We start from the raw sequence: 11,826 nt of genomic DNA, 5'->3' as shown, positions 1-11,826 counted from the left end.
CTTTCCCTTCGTGATCTGTCAACACAAAATCCTTCAAATTTGCTGCCATCCCAACCTAATACAGGAAGAAGAGATAAGAAAACATGGGAAGAAATAGAACAGCAACATATCTCTGTTGCTCTAATAATTATTGAGAGAACTAAATTTCAGTATGTGATTACCATAATTCAAATAGAATCTCGCAGCAAATTACCTCAATCTTATCCTTTGCGATAGAAAGCATGAGTTCTTGATCAGATTCCGAACCTTGGTCATGACTATTGGGCTGTATCAGAAGGAAAATGGTAAATAGTTGAAGTGAAGAAAGCTCATTCCCTCAATGACAAGAATACATAAAATTGAGAGACATGAAAGAACTATCCGTCAGAGAAAAGTATCTGAAACACTTAGACCTCCGATACAGGGTGTTAAGAGATTGAAATTATGCTGCAGTCATGAGCATTAAACTATGTGAATATGATGAAGTAATCTAAAACTATAATCTCCAGTAAGATCTGGTTAAAACTTGAAACATCCAGTTATTCAATCTTGAAAGGGATCTGAACAAAATAAAAGCAAAATTACCCGCAATAATAAGCCTGTAATGAAGCCTTGTTGAAGAGGGTGACCAAACGGTGATCCTCCAAGGATTGCATCCCGGATACGATCGTTAAAACTGAAAGGTTAAGAAATTACAAGTAACAGAAACTGAATCATCAAATTTCTGAAAAATTGTATCATAAAGTAGCAATATGTGTGTCAACTGAGAATGAGGGAGACTCTAAAAAAGATGAAACACTCAATGTTTGCCTGCACGTATCACAAGGAACTTCAAACCTGCCAATTCCAGTTCCGCACAGGTTGAATTGTGAAGCATTTATTCCACGTCCATTTTGAGCAACTTCACCAAAGTCCCATCCTTCACCATATCTGATGAATGATAGCACACCGAATAATATGATTATATAGAAGAGAAGAAAGAGCTAAACAGTGCTGTAAAGCATGTAACTTTGATCATGAACCAAGACATACAAATAAATACTTGAGCCATCAACTCCATCAGTTTCCTTTGTCAACTCACTGAGTGCCTCTTTCGCTTTTACCTACACAGATCCATATTACATACATCCCGTATGAATACTAGCTTAGAAGTATGGGAAAACTTTAGCATCTTCAAGACAAACTTCAGAGAATGACCTTGATAAAAATTTAAACTATCACCATCGTGACATTTGATTGATATCACCAAGTCTGTTCTATTACTATTTGTTATAGGCATATTTCAAGAAGAAACATACAAATCCTATATGGACAGAGGGACAACAGAGCTGCTTACCATGGTAGATTTCATTAGATGACCCATGAGGTCAAAACGGAATCCATCAACCTGATAGTATCAGCACATGATCAGACACCGAGAATTGACAGACGGTCAACAATAAAATGCTGATAACCAGTACCTTATAATTAACAGCCCAATTTAAGAGATCATCGTGTATCAGACGGCCAGCCATAAAATGCTCACTGGCAGTGTTATTCACACATGTACTATTTTCAATAAAACCATCATGGTTCATTCTCAAATAGTAACCTGGAACAATCTAAGGAAATACATTCGTCAGGGAGGCTAGATCGGGAAATTGTAGTACACAGTAAAGTTCCAAACAGGATAGAAGTAATAAAAACTGAGGCAAGAAACTGCACACCTTATCAAGAACAGAGTTTTTGTCATGTGGCCCATTTGCATACAAGTGGTTATAGACAACATCTAGCACAATGCGTAGACCAATATGGTTTAGAGCCTGCCAAAAGAATCCACCTAATGAGCAAACCATACAATAATCAAAAACCAATATGAATTACTAGAATTGTTACATCAATGTAAGCCCCACCATCACAGATGCACACCACCAGAACTGCTATACACTTTTTAATCGGGTTTTTTCCTGGAAGAGCACATTGAAAAAATGTTTACCTGAACCATCCTTCTAAATTCCAGTATACGGCATGAACCACTTGGGTTACTTGCATAGCTTCCTTTAGGTACTCCCCAGAGCACAGGATCATACCTTCATTAAAGAAGAAATTTTCAGTGCGGGTGAACGTTTCATAATAATTGCAGAAACTTGCAAACAAAAAAATTACCCCCAGTTATAACCATCATCATTCTGAACTTCTGTAATCTGAGCTTGTGCCTCAGGTGAATCTGATGCTGATTTTTCTAGCGGATTGGTATCTGTGGAATCATAAATATCAAATGGTCGTCAAAGACTGAGGAACAGTGAGCATGTCCATTATTCCAATGCAAATAAGAAAGATATCTGGCTGACTCCCATTGGTGTGAGAAAGAGATCAAGATACAGGAGTCATTAGGATAACTGAGAAAAATCTGTTCTTTTGTTTGATGTTAAGCAAGATAAATAAGGCATCAGATCTATACACTAAAATACATATCATGAGCAGATTGTGTAAAATCCATTCAGATGTGCATTTGAGACATTAAGATCTCCTACCGACAGACTTCCACTTCTCCTTCTCATCACTGACACTACCAAACTGAAATGTTGGCAAAAGATGTATATGACTAAGGCCCGCATCTGACAATTTTTTTAGATGATTCACTCCAGCTGAATTCTGCCAATAGACATAATATGTTTGAGAAAAGCTACGACATATAACTTTATCACAAAACTAGTTAACCTGAGAAAAAAAAATAAAAATCTGGTCCACCAGCTGAACAACATTCGAACTTCATTCACCACATAGTAACTCAATACAGAATTAGTACACAAGATCATTGACATTTGTACCGTCAACGTAAATGCCAGGTATCCACCACGAACTTCAGGATCTACGGAATGGTCATTGGCACTGAAAAAAGAAATAGTCAGACAAGCAAGATAGTATAAGGAAATTTGCACAAGCAAAACCAAAACATGAACCCCTCTAAACCCTAGAACGTAATTTAAATGTCACTTAACAAAGTTTCTCCACTTGTTTCAAGATGTCAATTGCACTAAACAGATAGAGAAACTGAGCCCTGGGCAACAACAGATAATATTACAGGGGATAAAAAGCAAGGTCTTTATTGTGTTCTCATTCAAGAAATCCATGCTTTGGGCATCAAAGAAAGAGACAGATGCAGATAAGATAAGACCAGATAAGAAAGCACCAAACTATAGATTTTGCAGATTTATGACTAGAAATACTTGCTTCAAAGAAAGAAAACAACAGTCGTAAACACAAAATCTGATTCGGCAAAAACACACCAAGAAACTTATAAGCCGAAATATAGTGGTATTACCTGAAATCCCTCACATGAAGCTCATATATACTTATATCTGAGAATGAACTCAAACATGGTTTTTCCTCAGCTAATTTACCCCATCCTTCAGGCTTAAGATCATCAGAATCAAGATTCACCAGCAAAGTTTTGCTACCATCAGCTGAAATCCTGGTTTTGAAAATACAAAATAGCACATTAAACATTAGGCCACATATTAAATTACAAATAGACCTCTAGTAGAGAATTTGAACCCAACTGAAACAATAAGCATACCCCCGAGCGTATGGATCGTTTGCATAGCAAATCTCGACTTTCAAGGTGCTAGGATGGTAGACTGAAACTTCATACACATAATACCATCCTTCCCAACTACTAGGTCCTTCCATGCTCCACACACCATTAGCCTCCTTAAGTGGGATGATTTCCATGGGATTCTGGTCTAGAGGATTCTCGTAGATACAAACAGAAACTGCCTACTTTTATACATGAATGACCACAGAAAAAGAGATTGTTACGTTAACAGAGTGAACAAAGAAAGACAATACCAATCAATTTTAACCAAGAAAATAGTACTTGAGCAGTAGGGGCCCAAAGGTGAAGACAGATAGCTTCTTCTGTATAATGTGCACCTAGAGGACCATCATAGGAGAACAATTCATCCAAGACTCCAGGTAATTGCAACCCGGTTCCCTCGATTAGCCGCCCTTCCGCTGCAGAAAAATAACAAGTTGTTGCCGGTATTCAAAACCGGGAAACAACGGTAGAGGAAATGAAACGGACAATGGAATGAAAAACAGTTAAAAATCCTTACTGTCAAAGTAAGTAACAGCTAACTGGCTTTTGACAAGATCTCTGACATCCAAATCCAAAGGAACTTTGAACTGTCTGTAACGCTTGATATGCGGAAACTTTTCAATCACCTAAAAATTCAGATTTCCAATTTTTAAAAAACCATACAGATGTCTACATTCCTATGAACCAAACCTTAAGCAGAGACTTCACAACTGACATTTGAAGGAAGTGGACTAGATTCAACTTCAAGCTCAACTCTTAAATCATAACCTGCAGAGCAAGAAATCAGATTCACATAAATATTTCACCAAGATTAAAGCTAAACCCAGTAAGGTATCATTGAGCACCTGTGATTCCGTCATCGTCGAACGTTAAACCAGCAATTCTGCTCGCGCACAAGTAGCAGGAACCTTCTCCAATCTCCAAATTCCAAGCGATTACGCGCTCGCTAACCCAAAATGCTCTCGAATATAACAAACAATCACGAACCTGGTCACAATTTCGGCAAAGGACAGAAAAGAAATTGAAAATCAAATTAATCAGCATTGTGATCGATCATCACAAACCAGAAGCAAGAATGCAAGAAATCAAACATTTATGGAAACCCGTTAAAATTCATCCGAAAATTATGAGTCGCAAACCTGAGAAGTACGAACGGAAGCTTCGAGAGGCATCGGAGATGCAGTAGACGACGAGGAGCAGAGACAGCAAAGAGGTTCTCTGCGGGAATCTCCCGAGGGAAGAGTGATTGGCGATACAGGTTGTCGCTGCGATTTAGGATGACGAGCGCGCGGCTGAACAGGCGCGCCGGCGGTGCGGCCGAACGAAGTCGGACATGGCGAGAGTAGAAGAGGGGAAGCAAGCGACATTTTCTTTCCGTTGCCAAATTACGATGATTCTAAATATGTATACAGTATGTATAGCTGTACAGCTGGCGATATTTGAATGATGCAACAAAAAAAGGAAATCTATATATTAACGTTTTAATCCTTTTAATTATTAATTTCTTTCAGAAATATCCAAAAGTTTTAATACAGTCAACAAATACCCCTACGAGTAATTACAATTTTACCCATCGTGTAAGGAACTGACTTTGGGCCCAACGGACATATTAAAAGGCTTTTTAGACAATTCATTTAGCCAGAGCTTGCTAACAGCTATTAGGCCCATTAGAATAAGGTTGGAATTGGATGACGCCTATTTTTAAATTATTATTATTGGTGACTTTCGAAAAATATATATTATTTATGTTACCCTATAACAATTTTTATATAGAATTTCAATCTTGATTAGAGGTTGACATAAAACAAAAAAAAAATGTGGGAAACGAGGATGTTCTGAAACCGGATCAAATAACCAATCAAAATCGGTATAAAAATTTGTATGTTTTTTAAATTAAAAAAAAATTAAAAAAATGATTAATACTCTATTCAAAAAACCGGTGTTTATTCTCATATAATACAGAACGATGTCCAAACTCAAAAGTCTTGTAAAAAGCTCGTCGTGCAATCAAGAAAATGAATCTTGATATCTCATGTTCTTGATATTCATCACACATTATACTTATTTTTAAATTTAAAAAGAAAAACGAAACTTCCATTACATAAATCAAAATAATTTCTAATATTTCCCTTAAATTAGAGAACAACGACAAAACAATTCAAAATATAAAAAAACAACAAAAAAAAACTCTAATTCTCTTTATGAGGAGCGTCCCATTTGTACTTGAACACCGCATGGGTATCGTCTACATACTCGTAGATGCCGTCTTCTCTCGCTTCCCACATGACCGTCTTGTCGGCTCGCCAGAACCATATGGAACGGTAAGCCACGAACACTTGGTAATGCTTGTAGTGAGGCCCTTGCCACAGGTTGCACCAGTAGAGCGTCGATAGGCCGAAGTTATCGTGGAATTTGAACCGATAGACCGTGTCCGGACCGAGCAGGTGGAACCCGAGATCGTTGTCTTTGGACTTGCAGTGAACCTTGAGGGTCTTGTTGTGTTCCAACGCGTTTCTGATCGCCACGTGGTTCCTGTCGTACAAGCCTGCATGGCTCACGTTCATGCACGGGGCTGCCGCCACGACCAGTAAGAACGTCGCCGTGAGGTAGTGGCTGTTAGTCATTGTGTTTTGCTCTTACTTTGTAAGAGAATGACTTTTTTGAGAGATTGAAAATTTATGTATTTATCAGTAACAAAATAGCAAAATTGATGTATTTATTTGGAATTTTTTCCATATTTATATATGGGAATTGATATTTCTTGAATAGACTTTTATGGCATTGAATAACTTTTTTTTTTTATATAAATCGGCATTAGAAAAAACACAAATCTTATGAATTAATAATATGCATATACATTGTTATGTTTACATATATATTTTTTTATGTTTACATATTTATATTAGGTAACTGATCATTTACATGGGCATTGAATCGTTTCTTCTTTTTTGATAAGTTGGCATTTTTTTTCCTTAAAAAAAGGAAATTTACTTATTATATATTGATATTTCTTCTAAAAAATAGCAAGTTGCTTGTGACATTAGGTAACTGATATTATGAAATAAAATGGAAATTTACTTATTATTAACCTTCCATCAATTTACAAGTGCATAATCTACGAAAATACATCGTAGATTTTTTTTATTTCACTTGGGTGATTGATTTTTTTTTTTTATGCAGAACTAGATTTAATTTTAATTCTCTTTTTCTTTAAAGTGGTCGCTAAAACTACATATAAAAAAAGATTGGTGGTAATAGTAATACCTACCATATAGATGCTAAAAATAGGTGCTTAAAAAATCAAATGTAACGCAGTACAAATAATCGAATTATTTAAATCCAACAGAAAAATTATGAACGAGCTTAGAATATTTAAATCCAACAAAAAATAACTCATACACCACACAAGATCCCTTTTTTAAAAAATAATAATAATTAGCATTTCCATACCATATAGAAACCTTTATTGATGTATTAAGAAAAAAAAAAAACCCTAACGGGGTGGCAAGTTCTCGTCAAAAGAACTCGAGGGAGAATCGTCTCCATGAGGAGCGTCCCATCTATACCTGAATACCGAACGGCTCTCGTCTATATACTGATAGATGCCGTCCTCTCTCGATTCCCATGCGAACCTTCTCCCAAACTGCGGGACCCCGAGAGACCGATAAACCTCGAACGCTTGGTGATGCTTGTAGCGAGGCCCTTGCCACAGGTTGCACCAGAAGGGCGTCGTGAGAGGAGCGTTGTCGCGGAACCCGAATTCGTAGATGGCGCCCGGAGCAAGCAAATGGAATTTGAGATCGTCGTCTTTGGACTTGCAATGAACCATGAGGAGCTTGCCGTGTTGCAGCTCGTTTACGATCACGACACGGTTCTTCTCGAACAGTCCTGCTCTGGCCGCGTCTATGCACAAGACCAGTATGAAAAATGAGATCAGGAGATGATCACTCATTTTTTTTTTTTTACTAATTAGAAATTTATTTCCCGTTATATATATATATATAGAGTCATATACAGGCAATAAATACGTTTGTGCATACGCCTTATATGGTTGTGCATTGAATGATTTCTCCTTTTTTATCAAATTATATTTAGTTAGCTTGTTGCCAAAATCTTTCATCCATTTATAACTGCTTATAAGTAAGTATTCATGGGGTTTCTATATTGATATATTTATATTAGACTCGTTGGATTATAACAATTAATTAGAATAACGATTGCAACATAATTTGTTATTATATCAAAATAATATATATATTTTTATTTAAAGTTGTGTTAGTTGCTCAAATATACGCATTTGAGGCGAAATTGTCCACAAATCTTGGTTTATATCGATCCACATGGTGATAATTATTCGTTTAAAAAAGAGAAAATCCAAAAAAAACTGAACTTTTCAATTTTGACAAAAAAATACTGAACTTTATTTTTTATCAAATAAACATTAAATTTTTTAGACGGGTGATCATCTCCTAAAAATACATGACTTTTTATCAAATACATGATCATCTCCTAGAAATACATGACTTTTATAAAAAAATACATGACTTTTTTTGTGATTATAAAAAAATACTAAACTTTTTTAGTGATCCAAAAAATATATGAACTTTTTTTATTGTAAAAAAAACTAAGTAAAATAATCTAACGTGTTTGTATCTCCTTGTGTCAAGTCAGTCATTTTGTTTATTTTGATAATCTAGAAGAGTCAAGTGTTTATTTTGTCAAATTTAAAAAGTGTAATATTTATTTGATATAATAAAAGTTCAGTGTATTTTTTTGTCAAAATTTGAAAGTTGAGTATTTTTTTTTTGATGTTTCCTTTAAAAAACTAGAAACGTGCATTTTCAAATGAAAATAATTTTATTTTTTAATAATACAAATGTTTACCAATTCTTGTGTCCAACTAAATATTTGAGAAATTAAAAAAAATAAGGGTGAATATTCATCTATACGTTTGGATTTGAACCCATGATAAAAGTATAATTTGTATATTTTTCTACCAATAGATCACCCAAACTTGGTAATAGAAGGAAAATTTACTTATTATTAACCTTCCTTCTTAAAAGATAATTTTGTTAATTTCAATTTCTGTATTTCTTAAAATTGGTCGCTAATATTACATAAAAAGGAAGAGAAGATATTGGCCGGTTATGCCTACTATCTACAAGCTTAAAATGGGTCCGTTCGTACTAAATTAGGGTTTAGAAAATCAAATGTAACGCAACACAGATAGTTAAAATTATTCAAATCCAACAAAATTTATATAACATTAACAATATATATATATATAACAGTAACAAAGAAATCAAAATAAAACTCTTTAAAGTTGAGATTCATGATTTTCATCAACCAATCAGGTTCCGACTCCATTTTACTGCGTTTATAGAGTACAATCCTCTTTATTATATTATTTTTTTTTTATCTTATTGATATCTCACCCATTTTAAGACGAACAAACACACCCACACCCACACACACACAAAAACCCTAATGAGGAGACAAATTCTCGTCAACAGAACTCAAAGGGGAACTGGCTTTATGGGGAATGTCCCAACGGTATCGTAACAGCCGAATGTTGTCGTCCATATGCTCAAAGATGCCGAGCTCCCACGCTTCCCACACGATCCTGTTGCCGTGCATCGGAGCAATTCCCTGAGACTGGTCGTAGACCGTCAACACCTGGTGGTGCTTGTAATGGGGACCTTGCCAAAGGTTGCACCAGAAAACGGTCGTGTCGAAAAGGTTGTCGTGAAACACGATCTCGTAGGTTTCACCCGGAGGGATCAGGTGGAACCCGAGATCGTCCTCGTCGGACTTGCAGTGAACCTTGAGGATCTTGTTGTGCTCCAACATGTTTGTGATCTCGACACGTTCCTTGTCGAACAGACCTGCATTGGTCACGGTCACGCACGAAGCGGCCATGACCAGTAACAACGTTAATGAGAGGAGATGGCGGCCACCCATTTTTATTTTTTGTATTTTCGTTACTGATTGAAATTTTCTTTCCGGTTATATAGAGTCATGAGATATGGATTTGTGCATACGGTCTACATGGTTGTGCATTGAATGGTTTTTTATTTTTATTTTATAAATAGTCGCTATCAGTTAATTTGTTTTTTTTAAAAAGCATTAATGTAAAGGATTATATATGAAATAAAATGGAAATTTATTTATTAACCTTCCATCCATTTGGCATTTGCAACTGTATACAAGTATGTATTCATGCTTCAGATATTTGTTGAAATTGCTATATTTGATGAGTATATGGACGATAACGTCTAAAATGTTGTTTTTAATTCAAATTGTATATATTTCGCATTCGAATACCCAAGCTTCATAAAATGGATAAAATGTCTGTTTATTTGGTCAACCCTTCGTTTTTTACTTTGACTGGACAAAATTATTTTATTTTATTTTTTTCAAATTCATCAAGTAGTAAAATATGGAATATAAAATTTTAGATATTAAAATTAAAAATTGTGTTAGTAAAATAAAGAAATAAACTAAATTCGGGCGTGTTTTGTAATTTCTTCATTTTTTTCCGATTCATATATTGTAAGTTTGTAACGTTTTATTCAAGTTTAGAAAATCCCTTTTTATGCAAAAAGTTTTAGAAAACTTTTAAATAAAAATTCAAGTATTTATTTAATACGAAGATATTAATAATAATAAGAACAAAATCTCGATGATTTTGTCATTAATACAAGATATTCTAATATAAAATTGATGTCTTGGGTTAGTTATTTCATTTGATACATAGGACAATAATTTTTTATTATAGATACTCGTTCGAAATAAATTAACTCAAACTATTTAAATAAGGTGAATACTTAATTAAACAAGGGATGGAGCTAATTGAAAAGGAAATAGTTTCACTCGCGTCTATTTTGACTGCATATTTCATTTAAAAACTTGAACGATGAAATATTATATATATTGATATAGCCTTTTTATACGGTGATATCATTTTTTACAAATGTCATATATAAAACTTATATTGTTTATATATTATTGTTCATTTTTATCTATCTTTTGATTATGATCAAATAAGTTCAATAACAAAAATATAGCAATTTAGAAATTCCATGGTACAAAGGGACTTGGGGAAAATTCAACAGAATATGTAAAGCATATATATATATATATATATATATATACACACATATATGCAGTTGCAAACGTATGGAAGGTTAATAAGTCAATCTCCTTTTTATGTCATAATCCATGGCTTTTTTTGGAAACAGATTAACTCACAGCGACTATTTATAAAAAATAAAAAAATAGAAATCATTCAATACACAACCATGTAAAGCGTATGCACAAACCTATATCTTGTGTGTATCTGCATGTATATGTGTATGTACGTACTCTATATAGCCGGGAAGAAAATTTCAATCAGTAAACAATATATTCAAAAAAAATAAAAATGAGTGGCCACCTCCTCAACTCATTAATGTTGTCACTCATCCTCGCCGCCTTGTTCATGAACGTGACCGATGTTGCAGGTCTGTTCGAGAAGGAACGTGTGGAGATAAAAAACAAGCTGCGTTACAACAAGATCCTCAAGCTTCACTGCAAGTCCAGAGACGACGATCTCGGGGTCCATCTGATCCCTCCGTGGGGAACCTACGAGATCGTGTTTCACGACAACCTTTTCTACAGGACCCTTTTCTGGTGCAACCTTTGGCAAGGTCCTCATTACAAGCACCACCAAGCTTTTGCGGTCTACGATTCGAATCGGGGGATAGTTCCGAAGAAGGGAAATAAGATCGTGTGGGAAGTGATAGAGTACGGCATCTTGGAGTATATAGACGAGACCCATAAGGAGTTATGGTACCGTTGGGACCTCCCTCATGGTGAAGCCAGTTCCCCTCTGACTTATGTTGATGAGGATTTGTCTCCCCGTTAGGGCTGTTTGATTATCTGTGTTTGTTTTCTTGTTTAAGGGTGATATCAATAAGATCAAAATATTTTTTTTGCCGAAGTCAGCATTAGGGCAAACAAGCCGTGTGGATATATATTTTTGTCCGAAATCATACAAAAGTTACAACCTTAATTGAAGGAGAAGCCTTCTCATTTCATTTGTGCGGAACGTCCCATTTATACTTGAAAACTGCTGGCTCATTGTCTTTCATTAGATAGATCCCTTCCTCTCTTGCATCCCAAAGGAACACGGCCCCGAACCTCGAGTACAGAGCTGCATGGTAAGCCACGAACCCTTGATGATGCTTGTAGTTCGGTCCCTGCCACAGGTTGCACCAGAAGAGCGT

The 11,826-nt window shown here is 35.3% G+C and overlaps 5 protein-coding genes and 1 pseudogene across 5 annotated transcripts in view; 1 reads left to right on the top strand and 5 right to left on the bottom strand.

Annotated features, from left to right (window-relative positions):
- The window catches only part of LOC104816441 (pullulanase 1, chloroplastic), a 7,942-nt gene extending 2,992 nt beyond the window's left edge, over positions 1-4,950 (bottom strand). Inside the window, exons 1-19 of the mRNA XM_010545274.1 lie at positions 4,699-4,950; positions 4,405-4,546; positions 4,275-4,327; positions 4,077-4,185; positions 3,839-3,975; positions 3,539-3,738; positions 3,284-3,433; positions 2,790-2,850; positions 2,493-2,613; positions 2,125-2,215; positions 1,955-2,048; positions 1,686-1,781; positions 1,440-1,580; positions 1,316-1,366; positions 1,012-1,082; positions 817-909; positions 565-655; positions 194-265; positions 1-55 (exon numbers count right to left, since the gene is read on the bottom strand). Of these exons, the coding sequence (XP_010543576.1) occupies positions 1-55; positions 194-265; positions 565-655; positions 817-909; positions 1,012-1,082; positions 1,316-1,366; positions 1,440-1,580; positions 1,686-1,781; positions 1,955-2,048; positions 2,125-2,215; positions 2,493-2,613; positions 2,790-2,850; positions 3,284-3,433; positions 3,539-3,738; positions 3,839-3,975; positions 4,077-4,185; positions 4,275-4,327; positions 4,405-4,546; positions 4,699-4,926 (2,056 nt within the window). The 5' untranslated portion in view covers positions 4,927-4,950. The remainder of the gene's footprint in view (positions 56-193; positions 266-564; positions 656-816; positions 910-1,011; positions 1,083-1,315; positions 1,367-1,439; positions 1,581-1,685; positions 1,782-1,954; positions 2,049-2,124; positions 2,216-2,492; positions 2,614-2,789; positions 2,851-3,283; positions 3,434-3,538; positions 3,739-3,838; positions 3,976-4,076; positions 4,186-4,274; positions 4,328-4,404; positions 4,547-4,698) is intronic.
- Positions 4,951-5,748: 798 nt separating this feature from the next.
- LOC104816681 (pumilio homolog 15-like) lies at positions 5,749-6,183 on the bottom strand. Its single transcript, XM_010545611.1, has one exon. The coding sequence runs from the start codon at positions 6,181-6,183 to the stop codon at positions 5,749-5,751; it is 435 nt and encodes a 144-aa protein (XP_010543913.1).
- Positions 6,184-7,052: 869 nt separating this feature from the next.
- Positions 7,053-7,511, bottom strand: LOC104816680 (pumilio homolog 15). The gene has a single exon (XM_010545609.1). It carries the CDS (start codon positions 7,509-7,511, stop codon positions 7,053-7,055), a length of 459 nt encoding a protein of 152 aa, XP_010543911.1.
- Positions 7,512-8,921: 1,410 nt separating this feature from the next.
- Positions 8,922-9,518, bottom strand: LOC104816440 (pumilio homolog 15-like). The gene has a single exon (XM_010545272.1). It carries the CDS (start codon positions 9,476-9,478, stop codon positions 9,044-9,046), a length of 435 nt encoding a protein of 144 aa, XP_010543574.1. The 5' UTR covers positions 9,479-9,518; the 3' UTR covers positions 8,922-9,043.
- Positions 9,519-10,950: 1,432 nt separating this feature from the next.
- Positions 10,951-11,533, top strand: LOC104816439 (pumilio homolog 15-like). The gene has a single exon (XM_010545271.1). The coding sequence runs from the start codon at positions 10,983-10,985 to the stop codon at positions 11,463-11,465; it is 483 nt and encodes a 160-aa protein (XP_010543573.1). The 5' UTR covers positions 10,951-10,982; the 3' UTR covers positions 11,466-11,533.
- A 17-nt stretch (positions 11,534-11,550) lies between these two features.
- The window catches only part of LOC104816679, a 500-nt pseudogene continuing 224 nt past the window's right edge, over positions 11,551-11,826 (bottom strand).

This window comes from Tarenaya hassleriana, unplaced genomic scaffold (genome assembly GCF_000463585.1).
Source record: "Tarenaya hassleriana unplaced genomic scaffold, ASM46358v1 Cleome25, whole genome shotgun sequence".
Taxonomy (NCBI): domain Eukaryota; kingdom Viridiplantae; phylum Streptophyta; class Magnoliopsida; order Brassicales; family Cleomaceae; genus Tarenaya; species Tarenaya hassleriana.
Note: the sequence above shows the minus strand (reverse complement) of the source record. Positions and strands in the feature narration are given on the sequence as shown.

Bases quoted from the DNA above. Each gene is read 5' to 3' on its own strand.
- LOC104816681 (XM_010545611.1), bottom strand. From the start codon at position 6,183: ATGACTAACAGCCACTACCTCACGGCGACGTTCTTACTGGTCGTGGCG.
- LOC104816680 (XM_010545609.1), bottom strand. From the start codon at position 7,511: ATGAGTGATCATCTCCTGATCTCATTTTTCATACTGGTCTTGTGCATA.
- LOC104816440 (XM_010545272.1), bottom strand. From the start codon at position 9,478: ATGGCCGCTTCGTGCGTGACCGTGACCAATGCAGGTCTGTTCGACAAG.
- LOC104816439 (XM_010545271.1), top strand. From the start codon at position 10,983: ATGAGTGGCCACCTCCTCAACTCATTAATGTTGTCACTCATCCTCGCC.